At 35.7% G+C, this 22,194-nt stretch overlaps 1 protein-coding gene across 3 annotated transcripts in view; it reads left to right on the forward strand.

Moving 5' to 3' along the window:
* The window catches only part of LOC107094192 (catenin delta-2-like), a 303,403-nt gene that overhangs the window by 165,735 nt on the left and 115,474 nt on the right, over positions 1–22,194 (forward strand). For all 3 annotated transcript variants that reach the window (XM_015389646.1, XM_015389668.1, XM_015389657.1), the window contains exon 12: positions 6,535–6,838. In XM_015389646.1, the coding sequence (XP_015245132.1) occupies positions 6,535–6,838 (304 nt within the window). The remainder of the gene's footprint in view (positions 1–6,534; positions 6,839–22,194) is intronic.

The following is a 22,194-nucleotide window of genomic DNA, read 5'->3' on the forward strand; positions in this document are numbered from 1 at the left end:
AAATTAGTTGAATTTTCTTTCAATAATCGATTAATCATGATTATCAGCCCTAAAAATTTGTCCCTGCTGCATCTGCTTATCCAAGATGTACATCAACCACAACAAACTGGAAATGGTTATATTGAATTTTTCCAACACTCAATTCTTTAGTTCACTGTACCTGGACTTGGTGTTTCTGAATTGCTTGGTTAGTTTCCTTAATCACATCCGGGCTTTTCACCCTATGAGAGATTGAAAAGTAGCTCTGATAATAGGTTTAGAAATTTTGAATACTGTTAATCTGATCCCTGCTGTCTGTGCTCTGTCAGAGCCTTAAGCAAACAAATCAATCGAATTTGACATCAGAATGTATGTTGGGGTCCAAGTGAACCATACAAATCAAACAATTTAAACCCTGAATTTTGAGAAAATTAAGAAGAAGAAGCTTTGTTGTCATTTATTCTTTGGTTTAATGAAATAGGCTGGATGATGAGCATAGTGTTTACTGAATGAGTCCTTCTTGCAGAGTAATCAGTAGCTCAAATATACATAAATAAATATTGTTTTGTGAGTATGGTTGTAGATCAGCTAAATCTTTTTTCCTCCATTTGACAAAAATCCTTTCTCTTTTCATCCCAATCACCTTTCTTGTTTCCTTTTGATGAACTTTGATACAAAACAAAATAACTATCAAAATTTTCATTACAATTTGATTTAATTGATATTACTTTCTAATTGTTTTCTATTCCACCTTATTTCATTTGATCTGAAAAGTGGTCTTCTTCAGTCAATTAGCTCATGTAAAGTATGGCAGACTATGGAACTTTATCATATTATAAGTAGAGGATTAGGCCTCTTTCATAAATGTGATTTACAGGAGTAAGATGAGGTTAATTAAGTGAAATATGCATTAAATGTTTAATTGCTTTAAATAATCTAGTTATTAATTATAGAACATCAAGGTTAGTAATTTAACATTGTCTGTATAGATAAGAGTTAAAAAGGTATTAGAAAAAATTATTTCTACCTCCAGTTAAGGAATTTTTTAGCTAGTCTCAAAAATAACATGTTTTTATGAAGCTTTAGGTATGTATTCTTTAGGTGAGATAAACATATTAACAGAAATGTAGATAAATCATAAGAAACTCTGTAAAGAAAAATGTCAATTTTAGAGAAATATACAGGCAACCCACCTGTATGGTCATTGTGACTAAAAAGTTTATTTCATGTCAAGTGAATTTTTCTCACTGATATGCAGTTTTTTTTCATAAAGATCTCATTAGTCACTTTTGTGTTTCAATGTTTTTGTTTCAACCGCTTGTTCATGTTTGGAATATTTCAAAATGGTTATTTTTTTTATTCAAGGCATTTGATGTTAAAACACCCAGTTGTAATAAGTGTTATTAGCTTTATTTATTAAACTGATGAACCTTTTTAATGTTCATTCTGCTTTCTCTTTAAAGAAAGCCTCATCTAAGCATATTCATTGTTGCTAAAAAAAAAATAAAGATAAATAAAAGAAGTAATAAAAGTCAAAAAATACATTTATTTGCAACAGTTCAGCTATAATATTCATTTAATGTAGCGCGTTTATACATTTAGGCCAACACTATTTAGTATTAAAATACCATCAGTTCTCATTGAATGCAGATGAATAACTATACTGTGGTTAATATTTGTGGAATAGCCTGAGTTGTTGCTAAGGCCTCATAGCATACTGTAACTACGAGCTTATTACATCTGACTTACTTAATAGATCAGCACAGTATTTCTCCCTTGTTGTTGGTGGTGTATGCATTTACCTGCAGACAAAAATATAGACACGTATATAATTTTATCATTTGCATATTCTTAAGTCTATATTTCACAGATCTTTTTTTAAAGTGGCTCTAAACTTTAAAGTTGGTATACTGTTTGTCTGCATGTTGTCATTTGCAACCCTAATTTCCTCTCAACAACATCCAGAACATCCTGTTTTTTTTCACAAGGACTTTTAGGACAATCCACTATGAATTATGTTATTCTAAGGTTTAATTTAGAATTGATAGGTTATCTCATACCCAATTGAACCAAATAGCTGAGGAAACACACAGTTAAAATACCAAAATATCCCCTCATAACTAAGAATAAACTTAGACACTAAAAGTGACTTTGAGCTTTCATATTTATGTGACCATGTTAGATAAAAAAAACAACATTTAGTGTAATAAAGGACTATTATTTGCTGCAGACCCTGGTCTGAAGCCACTACTACCTGTTAAATGACAAGCTCTGGGAAATACCTTTTATTTTCCTGCTTGGAACCAAGTGCACTATAGATTTTGCATTAGCAAATTATTGCACCCTCAGGGAAGAGCATTTTGTGCACATGGTGGTGCATGATTTGGAACTTCGAGCTCCTCTAGTTTAGAACAACACAACTGTGTTGGCCTAAAAGTTTCCCTAGGGATAAAAGGAAGAAAGGACTTCTTACGTTCTTATATGTCCAAGAGTCCAAAGAGTGTATACATGGGGAGGGGGGGTTAAGCTTCGGCAAGCACATTTTATGGCTACTTTAAGCAATGTTCTTTGTACATACTGTATTGAATGACCTGTGTGCTAAATATGCAGATTCCTTTTACATCAGTCACTTACATATTTAGAGGCCCCTGTTTGTGCAGTTTAGCACCGATGTGAGTCTATGTGAGAGATATAAACTGTACTGAAGATTTTTGTGTAATCCCGCTAAGCGCTGAAGCATGTCGAGAAGAAGGATCTGTCCTCAGCTCTGATCACATAGTCTACAAGAGCCGCGACAGAGGGGAAGAAGGAGAAAGATGGATAGACAGGGGAATGCTAGGGAAGAAAGGGGGAGATGAACATGAAATGAACAAGTGATGGAGAGAGAATGACAGACATAAAGCAGGGGAGCAGAGAGTGTGGAAGTAACAACAATAGAAGGGAGGGCTGTATCTCAAATGGGGGGTTTTCAAGGCATCTAGGGGATGAAAAAAAATTGAGGTAAAGACAGACAGGACAGAAAGCACCAAAGAGAGATAAAAAGGCACATAAGGAGAGTGATGGTGGAGAAAGGATGACAGAGTGGGGCTGAAAAGAATGAAAGAAGAGATGAAAGAATGAGACGTTAACTGATACGTAAAATGCTCTCAGGATTGGCTTGATCTCTTATTAGTATTTTTTTTTCTCTCCTCTGACTATATGTTCTTCGTTCCACCTCTTGTGCATTCAGTGAGAGATCCCTCATCTAAACTGCTGCACACAGGGAAGTGGGCCCCTCTCTAAGCATGGCGGCCCCTCAGCTGACTGGCTAATTGCAGAGATATCACTGTGTCAAATGACTAATAGAGTTTCCCTTTCCGTCGCAAATCTGCCAGCGGGAGCACGGCCACGATTTGTTTACTCTATGCCCAAGCGAGGGAATGCAATGATAGACCGTCCTTTTTATTTATTCTCAAACACAATTTCACACTGCCAGAGTGTAAGGTGTGAGAGGTGTTAGTGGAACATGCATGTGTTTATGTGTCTGCCAGTATACAAACACACACACGCACCACTTTCCATGATGTGCCTTATATTTTGTAAAACAGTAAAAAGAGTTTGCCTTCTGCTATTTTCCTGCAGTGGAAACCGACATTTTTTGTTGACTTGTTGGAAAATAAAAATACTCTACCAGGCTAAAATCCAATTTTACCTTGAATTTTACTTAAAGAAGTAGAACGACTTGCTGTGATACATTCTAATAAAAGCAGGGCTCTGGGCAAATTCTTTATAGGAATACCTCTGAGCCTAGTGACTGCTCAAGGACAGCAATATTGAAGGGAAGCACATACATGTAGTTATTACAGATTATGCTCGGTTTAACTCTGTGATTTTTATATCTGAACAATATTGATTCTTAATCCTTATGCATAGTTTCAGAGCAGAAATTTTGACTCAGGGTAAATTAAGCTTCTAGTCTGTTTCCCCTGTTAAAATTATAGTATTGACTTTTTTTAACCTGTTTTACCATCTATATTCATCTTTTGTAATTATTTTTTTAGTAGGTGCTGATCAGGGCTCATTAAAAGACAGATCGATTTAAATGAGGAACAATCCTGAGAGTGATTCTGTAAGAGGCTGTAAAAGACTTTATACTACGCTTCGACTTCCAGCAGAACAACAACACTCAAAATCAGCTTAAAAATATTTGGTTGAATGGTCCAAAGTCTAGACCTGATCTGAATTGGGAATCCATTGGTGGATTTGCTGTCAGTATTTCTGTGTAAAATCTTAGGAGAAAAAAAGCTAAAAGCCTTCTGGTTAATATTGCATCAATTGGTTGTTTAACAATCTTTTGAATTAGGGGAGCTAAATACAAACATATTACACTTAACAGTCCAATATATACAGATGAAATACTTTTAAGTTTGATAAAGCAGCACATATTCATAAAAAATGTTAAAAGATGTGAATCATTCTGCAAAGCATTGGAAGTATGTTCCTGCATTGTTTTAATATGAGCAGTTGTGACACAGAAACCCATGAATTCTGTAATAGCTTTAAAGGTCAGCTAATTTGTCAGGAGACTCATTTGTCAAAGCAATCAGGAAAGACAGTTTCATACTGAATGGAAAAAGAGGGGGTGTAAAAGCTGAGTGTACATATTCCACAAGTGAAAATTCAGAATAAGTGAGGTTAAAACCTTAGTCAAGAAGACTTCCTCTCTGTCCCCTACCCTGTCTACATTTTATCCCCACTTACCTTCTTAGTTTCCTTTCACAGCCTCTCACCAAGAATATTCCTTTTCACTGGTCACAGCTCAATCTGCTGGAGAGAGAAAAGGACAGCTCTCTTTTTTCCTATGGTAGACTATTTGACCAACTCTTCTGCCTTTTGCTGTTCTTCCATTCCATCTTTTGCTCAGGGGTATGTCCTATTTGGATGTCATGTCTCTCAGTGAGTGCACAGTGAAAGTGGTATTGTTAGCCTAAAGCCCTGGCTACTAATGAGACGTTGAGAAGGACAGACTCACCATGGACACTATTTAAAGCGTATAGAGACGATTTGTCTCTGATGGGATGTACTCTGCACCATTACCTTTCTATACTCTTCCTCTCTTACTCCAACTCTTGGTCTTTTTAAGCTGCTCCCCTGTCAATTTTTAGCTGAATCATTTTTTTTTTGCCTTAGCAAATTTTTTGGATTTCCACATTCAGGCGGTATCAGAATGTCTCATGCAGTCAGCATTACCCATCGTTGTTCTTTTAAACCCAGAAAAGAACGTATATCAACACCATTTTTTGATTTCTTTTTTATCTAAATAATATTTAAAAAAGGTGAAAAAAAGGGGCTTGATATGTGATTCTGTTAGGGGATGTCCTTCTTAATCATGCAGCTGAAGCATGTCAGATATGTCTTTGTGTGTGTGTGTGTGTGTGGGTGTGTGTGTGAGAGAGAGAGAGAGTGAGAGTGAGAGGGGTGAAATAGAGACACAAGAGGGCTGCGAAGGTCAAGCAAATGCCAGCTCTCAAGATAGCACTAAAGAGCAAGTTTGTTGGTCACATAATGATGAGACACTCAGCCTTGAAAGACACTCGGAGACACACAACAAGTTATTTCATTTGTGATTGCATTGTCCTTGCATGTATGCATTTATGTTAAGTGTCTTTGCTTTACGGCTTGACAAGCAGAGATGCTCTCTGATTGTGAGAAGAGGCCCATTGGTCTGTGTTAAAGTGTTAATCACATGGTCCCATATTGATTAAAAGACTATGATTTCTTTCAATTCCTGAAGAACAGTTTGTGTGGTTTTACATGTGTGTGTGTGCGTGTTTTAGTGTACGGATAGCTTGGTCCAAAAGACAGATGAGATGTACCTCCTTCAACAGTTTGTCTCACTACAGCCAGAGGAACAAACCCCCTAGACCCACATCAACATCTTGATATATTGCGGATCCAGGGATGATGTAGGAAAAAGCGAAAGCTGCAAAGTCTGTGCTGCCTGTTTGCATCTATTACTATACTCATATAAGATTATCAACTCTAATGAGAAATACAGAAGCTTGGAATATATATATATATTACAGAATTAATGGGTTTCTGTGTCACTTACATATATGTATGTTTTTTATATTCTCGAAACTTCTCCGAATAAATTTCTTTTACTCCATCATGATACTGGAACTACCTCTAAACATATTTTTCTAACACTGCAACGGATACTGGGTATAAGTTAAATCTAGCCAGAGAAGAAAAAATTTACCTACTGTATTGAGCTGTAATAAATTATATTAAATGTATGTATTCATTGTCAATAAACATTTTAGTATATATAAATATGTATTTTAATGTAATGTTGATCTACAGTTTTCAATTTACAGGCTTGTTTTTAATAACCTACTTTTCCAACCTTTCCTGCCTTTCTGTACTTCCTCTCCTTTCCTATGCTTGCCTTCTTGTCCCTTCTTCCTCTCCATCTCTTCCCCTCATTACTCTCTTCTATAGACTTGATGATGCATGTCCATAGCCACGTCCGTGACCTAAGTTATGTCCTCTGTCCGTACTTTGCCCCCATAGCACCCTCCTCCCCTGGTGTAGACTCGACCCCTTTGCAGCGAACAGGAAGTCATGGGACTGGGACAGGGAGCTACAGTCGTGGTGGGACCAACAACTATGCCACAGTGGGGCCAGGATATACTTCGAGCGCCGGCGGAGGGGGAGATGTTTATGGATCAGACCCTTATGTTGCGGACCCCTACCGCACCCTACAATACTGCCCCTCTGTGGTGGAATCTCCTTACAGCAAGTCTGGACCAGCCCTACCACCTGAAGGGAGCCTGCAGCGTTCACCATCCATCGACTCTATACAGAAAGACCCAAGGTAGGATAAAAGCACTGATGTTCAATGAGCTCCAGTGAAAGTTTAGAAATAACACTTAATGTTGTACTAACAGTATACAACAATATTTGCAAACAGGTACATTAGAAATATGTGTTCCTACCCTTTCCTAGAACAAAATTACCTTTGAAAATACAAACTTTAAACAAGTATTAAACATGTTCTTAATTAGGCCCAAAACTATATTATTGTTTTTAATCCATTTTAATTATCTAATATTCTAAGAAACTGAATGCACGTCTCCATAGCTGTAAAAAAAAAAAAAAAAAATCCTCATAATTAGCAGAAACTTAGAAAATAACTTCAGTCTACAATAGAATAAGATTAGTCTTTGTTACTGAATCAATAGAACCTTTCCATATTATTCAAATTCTTTTTAAATTACCACATACAGCGTGTGTTATTTATTGTCAGTATTAAGCTTGAGAATAAAAATGTTCTCACAGATCCAAAAAACTGTTCTTAGTTGTACCATCCTCTGGGTGAATCCTCCATTTTGATTGGCTGAAAAAAAAACGTTTTGTGAGTCATCTAGAAAAACTTTCCTGCAGCAGGTTCTGTGCAAAATAAAATTTAAAATAGTCCACTCAGGCGCTTCTTGAGAGACACATATGATTTTAATGCTTAAGTTAAAAAAATATGACAATTGATCTAATATTTTTTTTTCTTTTTTAAGTGACCGTATGAATGAGATAAAGCCTTTTAAGGTTATCATTATAAGATATGAATTGACTTAACGTAGGGAATTTCATCCCCACTTACTTCATATGTACGAGGCCAAAAAACCTAATACCTCACAGTGTGTTCCTTCCAGTCACACACCAGTTGCATTAGAAGCTCCTTTAATCTTTCTTAGTGACATGCTGGGTGTAAAAAAGCCCTACTGGGCTGCGATCACTTCAATCCTCTTGTCTCCTCAATTAAGCAAAGCTTCATCTCCATCTTTATATATATTTCACCGGACTCTTGATGTATAATTCCTTTAATTAAAAAGGGAGAGAGATAGTTAGACATGTGGATCAAATCTACTGCGATCAATTATGGAAAAAGACAAAAGAATCAGAAGATAAAGAATGAACAGGTACAGTAAAAGAGAAAAAAAAAAAAAAACAGGACAATTTCTCCAACAGCAACAGAGTGGTCTGAAAAAGCAGTTGCCTTCATGGTCTGCCATTTTTTGCATGTTTGTTACACTTAAATGTTTCAGAATATCAAACAGATTTGAATATAGGTCAAAGACAGCACAAGTAAACACAAAATGAAGTTTTTAAAGCAAAGTTTTTTTTAATATAATTTATTGGAAATAAAATTCAATCCTTTTTGGCCCTGTATTAAAAAAAAGTGATATCTAACCCTTTAACTGTGGTTGATCACACTTGAGTTCACTCGTTCTAGCCACACCCAGGTCTGATTACTACCACACCCATTTTCAACAAAGAAATAGCTTGAATAGGACCTGTATACTGAACCAAAAGATAATCAAAACCTAGATATCATATAAAGAAAAAGGAAAAAGAAATCAGCTACAAATAAGAAATAAAGTCAGTGAGATTTACACTCTGGGAAGACTTTCACAGCAATTTCTAAATCCTCTGAATTTCAGCAAACCAGAAATGATTCACAAATAGTGAAAACATGGAACATTGGTGAACTCTCAAAGAAGCTGATTAAATTGACCCCAATAATGCAGCAATTAGTTCTCCAGGAGATACGACCCCACAATATCCAAAGAAGTGCAGGCCTCACTTACTTCAACACTTAGTTAAGGCCGGTGTCCATGCCTCCACAGTTAGAAAGAGACTGCATAAAAAATAAAAGCTAGTCCTGAGCAAAGAAAAAAAAACATTGTTTCAATTCCCACATCTTGATGATCCACAGGACAACAATAAAATATTCTCCAGAATGATGAGACAAATATAGAACTCTTCTTTAGGTGTGTCCCTTTACAGCAGTAAAAAAAAACATTGTACTGACAGTAAAAAAAATATAAATGATAAAAAAAGCATTTTATTTTGTTGGGTTTTGACTTGTGTGGACTTCTAAAAGCTTTTGCATTCAAATATTATTATTGTCTAATGTAGACACAACAGGATATTTAGTTTGGGGTTATATGGTGTAATTTTTTTTTTTCATTAGTAAATTAGGGGAATTTTTGTGTAACATAAAAACAAATGTAAACAGAACGGCACACATATATGCATGAAGTGCTACACTTCGAGCAATACACAAATAAATCAAATTAAATCCTTATTTTCACTTTAAAAAGGTAAAAAAATTGTCAAATATACTAAAAATTAACTGGAGACTGGATGTTTTGTTCAGTTGTTAGAGAAACTCAACAGGAAAAAGAATGTGCTGATTTTACGAAATATAATATTTGGAAACTTTCCAATTCCATGCAACTTACAGATGACATACTTATTATCCTAGGCATAATTTATGAGCGTTTTTCCTTTTTGGTTTAAATTTGGTTCACTGGATATTAGCATTATCTACATAATTAGACGTAGTTAAAATACGATGAAGGGAAACAGATTTAGTTGACTTCAGAAATTCTGCACATTAACACAAGCTGGAATGGGTTTAATCAACCAAATAGGTATCTAAACGTTTCATGAAACACGTATACAGAGAAAAATGTAGCAGATAGAAGACGTGTCCAACTTCATACATTGAATCCAATGCAGGCTTTTGTCTGCTATATATCAATTATGTTAACTTTAATCCTTTTTGGATTTTACTGGGAGACGTTTCTGACTTCTTAGTATTCGAGCAAAGTGCAAAATAAATGCTAAAGCTTTGCAAATCTATTAAATATAATTTTCATTTTTAAAATGGGGCCTATGATCTCTTTCTGCTTAACTTTTGCATTCCGTTGCACAATCCTGTTAGTGTGCCTGATATCAATGAATTGAAGCCATGTGTTACAGTTCCCTTTGTCAGGAGGTTAAATTGCCTCCTACTCAAACTTCACTCTCACTCTTGCTGTAATTGGATCTGGCTGGGCTAACATGAAATGCTAAATGAGTTAGCAGCTATTAGAGACAAGGAATACTCTAAATGAGGGCAGAGGTTATGTGTGTGTATAATACTGTGTTTGTGTGCCAGAGGGGGTAAGATAGAGAGGAAGATGTCTCCCTAGGATGAGATTGTGTTTATTATAATTTATTATTAGGTTTTGTGTATTATTGTGTGTTAAATTGCTGAGTCCATGTCTAATTCATGACAAGTTAAAATTGAAGAACAATGGGCATAATGGTTCTGACAATTTAAAAAGGTGAGGTACCATGATTTATAATTGGATAGTAGAATAATAATAAGAGAAATAGAAAAATGTAAGGAGGAAAATAAGAAGAATTGAGGGAAAATATGTTTAGTAGAGGGGAAATTTGAAAACATAGGGAAGGTAAATGAATACAGATAAACAAAAGCAAGATAAAATTATAATTCCAGTAACTTGATTAAACAGAAGAGTTGAAAAATGTTGATGCAGATAACTTTTGATATCTTTTTTATGTGTTCCCCCTTGGCGTGCACCCTCTGTGAGAAGAGTCTCACCTCTCCTACAGTAGTTCTTTATTTTGAAATAAATATTAAAGAATTATGTAGAGAATCCAGATTTACATAGACTCATAACCAAAAGACGCATTAATAAAAGTAAGAATTTGAAAAATTGTTGAAATAATACTGAACAGATTAAAGCATCATTAGATGATATTTAGTGAGAATCAGTGTTGAAAACAAAAGTGTAGATTTGAGATAAAGAGAAAAGACATTGGCTTGTAACACAGCAGAAACTTTTGTGTTTGTGATTTGTTTTATTGTTTTTGATTTCATTTTATTTGTTTTAATTTATTTAATTTTTTAAAACCTTTTAACGTTATGTTGTTTTTATAAAATTATAACTTTACCTGATATGTACATCACCTTGTGGCAGCTGTGGTTGTGTTAAAGGGCTTTTTAAACCAAGTTGAGTTGAGTTAAAGAGGAATGAAAATTAAAGGGAAAAACAGATTGACTTTAAATCACAGAAGATGGGAGTTAGGGACTGAAGATATGGATATTTGGATTATTGCTTCAAAGCTTTTAAGCTTTGGGGTGGGGGTGGGGATCATTTCCCAACCAAAAGTTAAAGAAGCTAGGTGGCAGTTTTACATTTCTAATTTAGAGATAAGATTCACTTATACATAGATTTATTCAAGCAGAAACACTGCTTCAAAAAGATGGACAGCCCTCAATTAAACCAGTCTAGTTTATTACATTCATTACTGCAAACATATCTGGACAGCATTAATGTATGGTGGTAATATTACTAATGGTACAGATATTTAAAATCTAATTTAAAGCTTAATCCTAAAATAATGTCGGCTAATAAAAGTTCCTAATTTCACCCTAATTACTCAACCTCCTTCAAAACATACTTCAATTAACCAGTTAGGATTTCAGAAATAAATATTCTCAAGCACAAATGTCTGTAAATTATGGAAAAAGAAACTCCATATGCCCCATGTAAGTGTACTGTTGTAATGAAATTGCTATTTATGGTGTGCTGACATGATGTGATCTGCTATGACATGTCAATTTGACCGCTTGCTATTTATTGTCAGTGTCATTTTGGCTTAAAGCCCAAACCCACACCACTATTTCTGGAAAGGGCTTGGTTGTCAGAGGTGACTTTACGGTGCAGGGGTTCTCATGTAAGAGACATCCATGAGAAAGTAATTAATGATTTATCAATTGCAATGCCTTCAATATTACAAAAAATAAAGGCATGCTAATGTTAGTATTTGTTCAGAAGAGTGATGGCTCTTCAGACTAGTTCAGTTTTTATTATCATGAAATAGAAGATTGCGTGTATTCTTTTCTTGTGGCTTATGCAGAAGTAGATTGTTTTTGGTGTACAATGGAGAATTTGCATCAAAAGTGAAAGATTAACAAACAAAAAAAAAAGGGTTACTAATTTCTTTGACTGGATTGCAGTGCAGCATTTCAGCACAATGGACAGCGACACAAAAGTGACGCAGATTAGTTTCTTTAACTTTCAGCACCAGAGACAGAGAAAGCATAATGTTTGGTGACCAAGTAGGCCTAATTTATGTATATCTTATTAAAATTAAAATAAAATATACTTTTGAGATAATTTATAACAAATCAGCAAATTGAACACATTAAGAATAGGGATGATTTTCAAGAAAAATATAAAATATAAAGTGACAGGTTCCTCATTGCACTCAAGAGGCAAAGAATGCTTTCTTGTCTTTGTTTGATAATAATTATTTACATAGTAGTTTCTTCTGTTCACGTGGAAAAATCTGAATAATGATTTGATAATAGTGATTATGTGTATACACCCAAGAGTAACACATTTTACTGATGTTACCTAATATTTTTCTTTTTATTGAGGCATTCGAATGTCAACCCATGTGTTACCTGTTTGATATACGGGGTAGACCCCATCAGTACACCATACACCCGAAAACACACATGAGAGGAAAACTGAAGTGTCATTCAGAGAAAGATGAAGGAATGTGTTGCTAAGTGGGTAGCTCAGGCCAAGAGAGCAAGGCAGGAAAGGTGGTAAGGGTGTGACAGTCACAGGGTGAACAAGGGATCCAAAGGAAGAGAAGAGAAGGGAAAGACAGAGACAGAGGAAGGAGGACACACTCTGCTGGCTCTCAGCACAGCCCAGGGGTAATTTCCTCTCCACATGAGAAATGCATGCTGGGATATGAAATCACCTCCAAGGGAGGGTAATGATGCATTGCCAGAACCTTGGCCCTGAGGCCCAGCTGTGTAGATGCGCTAGTGTCACTGTGTGCGTGCACACACAAATCTGTGTCCTGGCCGTCATCCCTGTCTGTTCTGGGTAAATTGCCCATTGTAGTTATTTTCCTTTTTCCGAGGTGGCCTGTCAGCTTGTGCATGTGTGTATGTTTGTGCCAGTGCATGTGTGACCTTGGGATAATAAGACTGTGTGCCTGTCCCTCTGCTTTCAGAAGGGAAACTCTATCCTAAATCTCAAGCGAAAGATGGAAAGCAAGAACAGGAAGAGAGGTTTAAAAATCAGCTTAAGTTGGCCATGGATATTGAAGGATGCATGCTCCATCAATAGATCTTTTCCTTTGCTTTGTTCAGATAGGTAGCCATGATTTGTGGGATTAAAGAAGAATGCATGCATACTTATTAGAGGTTCACTGATCAGAAGTTTTTACGGTCAATTTCAGATCCATGAGTTCAAAAAGTTGCTGCAGATATTGTAGTACTGCAATTCAAAAATGCTTTAGTAATCCTAAATGGGGATAAATTATTGCAGTAGCCTCTAATTTATTTATTAATTTATTTTAAACTAGTTGCTGAAAGTGTTGATAGCAGTAAACAGGAAGGAACTTCTGTATTGGTCACTCTAATACCGGATCTGTAACTGAAGACTGAAGACACTTTGTTGTTGTTCAAAAATCTTTTGAAGAGAATGCTTGCTGTTGTCAATAATGTTCTTCGCTTTATGAAGAATTAACCTTTGTCAAATAATCTCCAGATGTTCCAGAGCAGTTCCTAGAACAGAGCCGGCCTTCTTTATTAGCTTTTTCAGCTTTTTTAGGGAATTTGCTCTGATGCTGTTACTCCAGCAGGTGATAGCAGAAGAGATCACACTCTCCACAACAGATTTATAGAAGATATGTAGTATCTTGCTGCAAACATCGAAGGACCAAAGCTTCCTTACGAAGTAAAGTCTGCTCCATCCCTTCTTGTAGACGGCTTCACAGTTATGTCTCAATTCAAGGTTGCTGTCCAGGTGAACACCAAGGTATTTATGCTTCTCCACCACCTCCACTCTGTCCTGGATGACATGATTAACATGATTCAGCTTGTAAAGAATAGAGTATAATGTATTTTACCCGACTTACACTTATTTGCTTACAGTAAGACTTTCTTCCGAATGTGGCATCATAAATGAGCAGCAACATGACTTTAAAGAATGCTGTCTCCTTTCTTGAAACTTTTAACACCTTTTTTTTTTGCTTTAACTTCATGTTAAATATCTCCTTTGTACTGAAAATGGCTTAGAGTTTTCTTTCTCAAGTTAAAAGTTTGAAATCGTAAATTATTATTGTCAGAGTGACCTGGTAGTGTTCGGTTTGGCTGTTTAAGAAAAGGTCTGAGTTTTAGTGTCTGACCCACTGATCAGGGCTGGTAAGACATTAAATCGCTGCATTACAGTCATCAGCTGAAATCTGAGATGAATCTTTGCTATTTGTAAGATTTATTTTTATAGCAGATAAAGGTTAAATGCTTATTGCCTTTGATGTATTATGTTGGTAAATAACCATAATCTTCTAATAACTAAATTATTTCGTTATTTAAGGATAATTAATGACATTAGGGTTTCTTTCATCTAAATTCAATCCTCTTTACTGACATTTACAGGAACATACTGTAATGTACATGAGAAATAAATATTATTATGAGATTATTTCACTCTGTCACGCTAAGCAATTTTGTGGGAGAAATGCCTTCCATTCCTCTTCCTCCTACCCTCCCTGCGTTGGTCTCTGATGGTATTTGGGAAGGATTATATGAAAATGTCACAGCAGCAGAATTACTGTATATCTTCTCACCACACTGTGCTTCATCTTGCTTCCTTTTAAGCTCTTACTTGAGAGCATCACAGCCTAATGCTTAAAAATACACAGAGAACATCACTCTGGTAAAATGAAGTCATATATGTAGTTGTCAATGTTATTGATAAACGGTTCTATTTACATATGCATATTAATTGAATTTGATGAGAAATAGAAAATATTGAAATGGAATATTTTCAGATAAACATAGTTTGTATCTTAAATGAAGTTGTCTTATTTCTGTGTGTGTTTGCATTTTGAGGCCAGTTAAAATATTCTATTCTTGACATATTCATCTGTATATGGAAAACTGTGTGAATGCTAATGGTGTTTTACTTTGAGAAATGCATGTCAGCTTTGATATCCATTAAATATCACGTTCTTTTTTCTTTAAACAACAACTTCAAGCAAATATGCTGCAGTTGTAAAAGAATCTCTGGGCTGGATGCAGATCTAAAGGTCAATAAGTTGTGCATCTCTAGTGCTGGAGAAGGAAGTTGACCTTTCAGCTGGATTGCTGGATGAAATCACTTTGCAGGCTGATTAAGTACTGGCCAGCAAACTAAAAAAAAAAGCTGAATTTGACAGAAGTAAATCGACCAGCACATCTTGAGCAGTTTTAAAGAATTTGGGTTTGTTAAATGTATCCTCACAGGGAAACAGAAAAAAAATGTTTATCATTGTTTCTGCTTTCATTTGAACTTATACCTGTGATAGCTTTTGAAATAATACCATTTATCTGTGCAGCTGTATCAGTATTCACCAGCTGCATTGGCACAAAAGCACCTCTATATTGCAATTATCTCAGAATACAGCCTGTGGAAGTACACATACTAAAGTGTAACACTTAGTGCCCACTCACAGCCATGCACGCATAAACCCACGGAAGCTCAAGTCAATATTAGTTGCAGTCAAATCTTTTCTTTGTCGCACTAATTAAAGGAGGCTACAGTAGCAGGTGTTTCCAAACTGGACCTTAAAGAGAGAAAATTGCAACCTCAAATGAGCGTTTATGCTTGACATAATACGCTGTATAATTAGCCGTCTATCCAACACTGAGACAGAATACAGGAACTAGGTGTGTAATAGGTGTTTGTAGACCCTGATTTAAAAGAAAAAGAGTCTTATGTTAGTCAGCAAACATTCAAAGTGTCAGCTGTCTCCCTAGGGGCCTAAGTAAACCAGCAAACCTCTTAAGTAATAAGGCCTTGGGGTCAGGCCTCTTGAGCAGAGTGAAGTGGAAGAAGCTCTGAAACATCCTTTCTTAGCTTCTTTCACTACAACGGCATGAGTACAGAAATAAGGCAGAGCAGACATCAAATCATAATTATTTAGAGATATCATTCAATTGTGCATTTCTGTTTTTTTTTATTGTATTACAGTACATAAGGTTACAGAGATTATCTTAAAAGTATTCTTGATTCACAAGATTTTAACTTTTAACTCCATGGTGGCGCGGTTTGTAACACTGATATTTACTTCCCGACCTTGGATCCTGCTGGATGGAGTTTGCATGTTCTCCTCATGCATGCATGGGCTCTTCCTGGGTACGCTAGCTTCCTCCCACAGTTCAAAAACATGACTACTATATTAAGTTGTGTTTCTAAAATACCCTTGGGTATGAATGTGTTTGGTTGTGTGTCTCTGTGTTGCTATGCAATGGACTTGCAACCTGCCCAGGTTTACCCCAGTCTTCACCCATAGACTGCTGAGGTTAGGCACCTCCCTGACTCTGAAAGGCAAGCAATGAGAGATGGATGGATAGATGCTTTTAGCTTAATACTCATTCATATGTGGAATTCTTTGTTTGATGAAGTAGATGTTAGACAGGACCAAAGAAAATAGGATATTTTTCAGCACATGGAAAATACAACCATGGGAAAAACTGCTGACTAGATACTTGTACATCAGATGTCTAAAAAATTTCAATAACTTATGGTTCAGAGTTCTGTATCTAGTTTGTGGATTTATCTAAGTTTATATTGGAGATCATTAGATATGTAAAATTATGGCTTGAATAAAACAGTACGTCATATTTGATTTTATATATATATATATATATATATATATATATATATATATATATATATATATATATATATATATATATATATATACCCTGAATGATAGAAATTGAGTATATGTAGATTTCAAATATACATATACTCAGAATTTCAAATGTTATTTTCAAAATCATGCTAAAAATTGTTGAAAGTTATTATTAAATTAAATATTTTTAAGTAATACTAAACATGTACATTGAATGATGAATATGGATGTCTTTCAACGGAGCATTAGCATATATCTTCAACACAAAAACAGAACATTTTTAGTGTATTCAAGAACATTGCAAATTATTACCAATAATTATTATGATAGCATTGATGAAAAGTAAAATAGAAAAATAGTGAGAAATTATAAAAATAGTAATTTAGTATTTTAGACAGACGTATTGCCAATATGTTACATGGTAAGAGGAGGCTAAGTCATCCCTAATAGAAATCACATTTTTAATTACACTCTTTTTTATTTCTCTTTTTGCCACAAACTGACCAGTGACCATTTATGATCCTTTTTTCCCAGCTTTTATTGCCATTACACTGTGACTCTCTGCATTTAACACATCCCCTTGGGGAGCAGTGTGCACTAACCACTAGACCACCACTCCCCCTCTCTTACTGTTGTTAATGTTACTGTTGTTCTCAGTGAGAAATAAACATTTTCAAAAATAATCTCAAAATGAAAAAAAAGGCTTCTTATACTCTGCATTAAAACTTCACACAGCATATTATCAAGAGGAAGATGAGATACAGACCCGCTGCAGACGAGTCAAAGGCTATGATTAAAGCAGTTCCTTAACACCTTAGCTTTTTGTTTTTATTGTTTATTTTTAATTTGTTATTTTCATTTAAGTGGAAATATTTGGTTTTCATCAATAGAAAGCAATGTGAATTATTAAACCCCTTTTTAAATGAGTTAATATCACATATGAGCACCACATATTTTGGTTAATTACCATAATTAACTTACTGTATGGCTTAGCTGATGTTCATCATTAAAATTAACAGTCAACACTCACTGGTCTTTTGATTAGTTCAAGCGACCTTTTCTTGATTAACTAGAGAAATACACAGGCAGACAGACAAACTGACTTGCTGACTTAATGACTGAGAGCTCTCTTAATCATGATTATGTGAATTACATTTTTGCTTGAACTTGGAAAGTGCTGTTATATGATAAACAGTCCAATAAATAAATACTTAAATAAAAATATAAATTCTGTATTGGAACATTTTATTGTTTTTCCACCAGCAGTATGTACTCTAAGGTAATTACACTCAATGTTGAGGCAACAAACACAAAATAGAATGCCATGCAGAGTGCTACTAACAAGTAAAATCTGAATAATTCTAAAGACTCTGAATTGAGTAAGTGGTAAAAAAAAAAAAGAGTCTTTTTCTTCTAACTCACGCATTTTCGAGGTCACACAGTGATACTTTTCTCGATTTAAGGTCCTTTCTCTACAATAATATTTCAAAAATGAGGTACTTTTTTAACTAAAGTATTCCCTTAGTATTTCTAATTACGAGATATTGACAGAAGCATAAAAATAATTGAATCAAATAGAACTCCAAACTAAAGCATCTACTGCTCACTGTGCAGTACTACGTTGGATAAAAAAAGATGTTGACTGTCGTAATTGTCTTGCCTAATTATCTTAGGATGATCATGTTTTGATTTGCAAAAGGAAACCCTTGACCTCAAGACGGTTTAACATTAATGACATTACTTCCCTGTTGAAGAAGTTTCCAAAAATTCAAGGTACCTTTACTTTCCTTTGTTTCCACTCTTCCCATTCCTCCCAAACAAGCTCAGTGGGGTTTATGTCCACAGGATTACTAGCTACTCCATCTTTTTAAGCTTACCATCTTGTTCTTTTTTTCACTGAGGTAGTTCTAACATGCCTTGGACCCATGCTTTGGTTCATTATGTTGCTGTAAGATGAATCCCTGACCATGGAAATGCATACCAGAGGGTACTGCATGCTACTGTAAACAGTCATTTTGGTTAAGCATGCCTCTTACTCTGTACTAGTGAGTGATATTGGATCCAGCAACAGAGCCCCAGACTATCACACCTTATCCTTCATAGTTCACAGCTTATATCACACATGGTGAACCATGTTTTCATCTCCTTAACAGCATCCCAAGATCCTGATTGGTCGACCCAAGAATTTTCAATTTGTTTCATCAGTCCATAATATTTTCCTCTAGTCTTCAACAGTCAAGTGGTGGTGTTCCATGGCACAAGCAACTGTACTTGCTGCAACTCATTCTGCCTCTCTTCACATGCGAAATGAGACTTACAACCACTACTAAGCTGTGCTTGAAGCTGGTGTCCTGTGAGCTGCTTATCACATAAGCTGTTAACTCGCACCCTCAATTTACACTGCCTCCGTCTCCAATACGCTCCAAATTTATGGTTAATATGCATCCACTGTAGTCAATGAGAGCCGTAAAACCACCCCTGCAGGACAGGCATATACATAAGGCCATCCACCAAAACTCAACCCTCATTCCATTTTTGCCTAATCCTGGAGCCAGTTTGGAGAAAATCTACACAGACCACACTACACCAACATAAAAAAGACAAGTACAACTGTATTTTACTAATTAGATTTCATTGAAGGCCTTGCTATGATCAAAAATGCTTATATTGATACAGCTATGCTATATAGATAAGCAAACTAAATACACTATACCCCATATTTTCCCTCTGTGGGACAGTACAGGACTTTCTTATAATCCTGTATTTATACATTAATATTGTTAAGCCTTTGTGTTTATAAATAATATACATATGGCATGCCTGTGCATTACTTATGAGTGGATTTGTGGCTTACCAACAGTGTCTATTGGTAAACCAACCAACAGTTCAGGTCAAGAAATTACTGGTTTTCTTGAGAATGGGATGGGATGTCTTTCGCCTAAAACTGTCTTTTTTGTGTATCTTCTGACAAAATAAAACTCAGTTAATGTGTTATTTCTTTTTTCATTTGATTCTTACAAGCTGGGGTGGGCTGTTAAAATAGATAGTGTAGCACAGGGAGGGTTGGAGCAGTTCAATGCCATATAAGGAATGCCCCATGGGCTGAAAAACAAAGGACCCACACATCGCAACTGTGCATGCTTCTCTTTTAGGTTCATGGTAGAGTAGGTTAGAGAGCTTCCAAAGTAAATTAGGATTAAAACAAATGGTGGTGAAGTGCAGAGTGAAGTGGAAAACAAACGTAGGGGTCAGAAACTTGTCATCTGTTTCTGTCAGGGCTTTGAGTCTGCTAGAAATCTTCCTGCCACAGCTTTCCCTAGTGTCTAAGTACCTTTAAATGTTGAAGAAAACAGTGCTGACTGCCAGCTTGACCCACTTAAAACTTCTTTCTTGGACAGCCCTACAAAGGTTTTCAAGTCTTGTGATGGTCTCCCTCTCTTTAATTGGTAATTGGCTTTTTCTTGCCACTTTTGTACCAACATAACATTAAATTGATAAAGAAAAGTTAGACCACCTGCTGCAAATGTTACCTGCAGATTATAAATATAATATTAGCTAGAACTTTAAATCATATTTACTTAAAAAAAAAAAAAAAAAAAAAAAAAAAAAAAAAAAAGAAGCTCAGTTTTTATTTGCTTGATGTCATTATTTATATGAAAATACAGTTAGAATAAANATATATATATATATATATATATATATATATATATATATATATATATATATATATATATATATATATATATATATATATGTGTGTGACCCTGGTCTATTAGCAGCGAGCTATGATAGTAAATGCAGGCCAGAAACCACAAGATGTTGGACTAAACCGAAACCTGGTCATAAATTCTTTTAGATCATAAACCCAACTGCGTCTCAGAAGATGGCCAAGGTATGCACGTATTCGAGTAGCAGCGTGTATAACAAGTGGAGTTCAGACTGTGAGAAATGCACACGGAGACAAACGAGGACTAACACTAACAAAATGGCAGAACATATTTTTTCAAGATGAGAACAGTGGCTGTAACATCAACATAACATAATCTGAATGTTCGTCATAAACATCAGCCAAACAGTTCAGGAGATCCTTTTGTAAAGCAATCAGCCCATGACTAGATAGTCTGGGGCTGATTGCTCAGAGTGCAGAAAGTAAACACTGGACACTGACACCTGGCAAGGGCAGCAAACTGGGTGCTACTGGGTTGATCGATATACAGATATTTAAAAGCCCCTCTGCCATTTTATTCCTGGGCATCACCAGCAAGCTGTGCTGGATTTTCAGCCCAGAGCTCTGTCGAGGAGGGACATAGTCTTATCACCCACAAAAAATGGACTACGGTTCTGGAGATTGCACCATGTGTAACGTGATCTCTAGCTGGAAGTTCAGGTCTCTCCGTTGCATCCAGACCGAGGTCCAGAGGAACAAACAAAAAAAAGGCTTTTCTCTGTGGAATTAAAGAAGCTGCAGGACACAGTGTCAGGGGGATTGGACTTGTGAAAACACAGACATAAACTGATACCCTCACTGTAGTTGGTTCTGATCCATAACAGAAGCATTAGCTTTCACAGCTTGATCAACCTTTATTGCTGCATGAATACTGTGTTCAATGTTAAGCTATTAATTTGACTTGAAAAACTTTGAGCTATAATAAAAACAGGTAAAAATCAGGATTTTGTACAACCTTTGATAGTCTGATAACTTTTACAGCTTTTGTTTTTGTTCTTTGGGGGTGGGGTGGGGGGTTACAGTACTTGTAGGAAGAAGCCATGTCTTAGACTGACACAAGCCCCATTCTAAGCCTTGTTCTTTCTACACAGTACTTTGTTACACCTCAGTAAGCATCTTATCCCCATAGGTTTCTGTAGGATTTCTGTTTTGTAAACTTCTTTTGCTTATAACTTAACCCCACTTCCATAAGGCAAGTGTAACTATATAAAAATAATTTACAAAATTATGTCAGTATGTGTCATTATTTCATTTCATTCCACAAATACATTCCTCATAATGCAGAAAGTAAATTGCAAAGTCATAGAAAAAATATACCATACTGATGCATCCCAAGAGTTCTGACTCAATTAAGAAACACTCCTCCAATGTGTCCACCTTTCCATCTCTCTTCCTTTACTCTCTCCATCTCATCATCATACCTCTACCACCAGAGAATGCATGACAGTGAGGATAGGTGGAGAGATTTCATCCAACATCAGAAGTGTGTTCTCCCTTTGCTTTCAGTCTAAACACATAGTTCTCTCACACTCCCTCCTGCTGTCCTTTGTGTCTATTTAGGTGGCAGGTCTCTTCTTCTCTTTAAATCCCCTCACTTCCATTCCTCTCTTTGTCTCCATCAATCTGTTCTCATTCCCTCTCACTGCACACTGAAGTGATTCTAGCATACAACAATAGTCCTGTGTGTTTGTCTGAATCTCAGGGTACATTCTTCTTTGTTTGCACGTTTTTTTCTCCCCCACCTCATACATTTGACAAAGCCAGTCCTGTCAGCCAGATACATGCTTAAATGTGTGTCAAAGCAAACACGGGTCTTGATCAAACGATTACAGGGCAGTAGTAAGAGACAGCAGAGTTGAAAATTAGAAAAAAAGGGAACATCCGCATCTGAGTCATTAAAAAGTGTTTGTGTTTAAGTGTTTGTGTAAAAGTGTTGTGTTTGT

This window comes from Cyprinodon variegatus, unplaced genomic scaffold (assembly GCF_000732505.1).
Source record: "Cyprinodon variegatus isolate N-32 unplaced genomic scaffold, C_variegatus-1.0 Scaffold20, whole genome shotgun sequence".
NCBI classification, from domain to species: domain Eukaryota; kingdom Metazoa; phylum Chordata; class Actinopteri; order Cyprinodontiformes; family Cyprinodontidae; genus Cyprinodon; species Cyprinodon variegatus.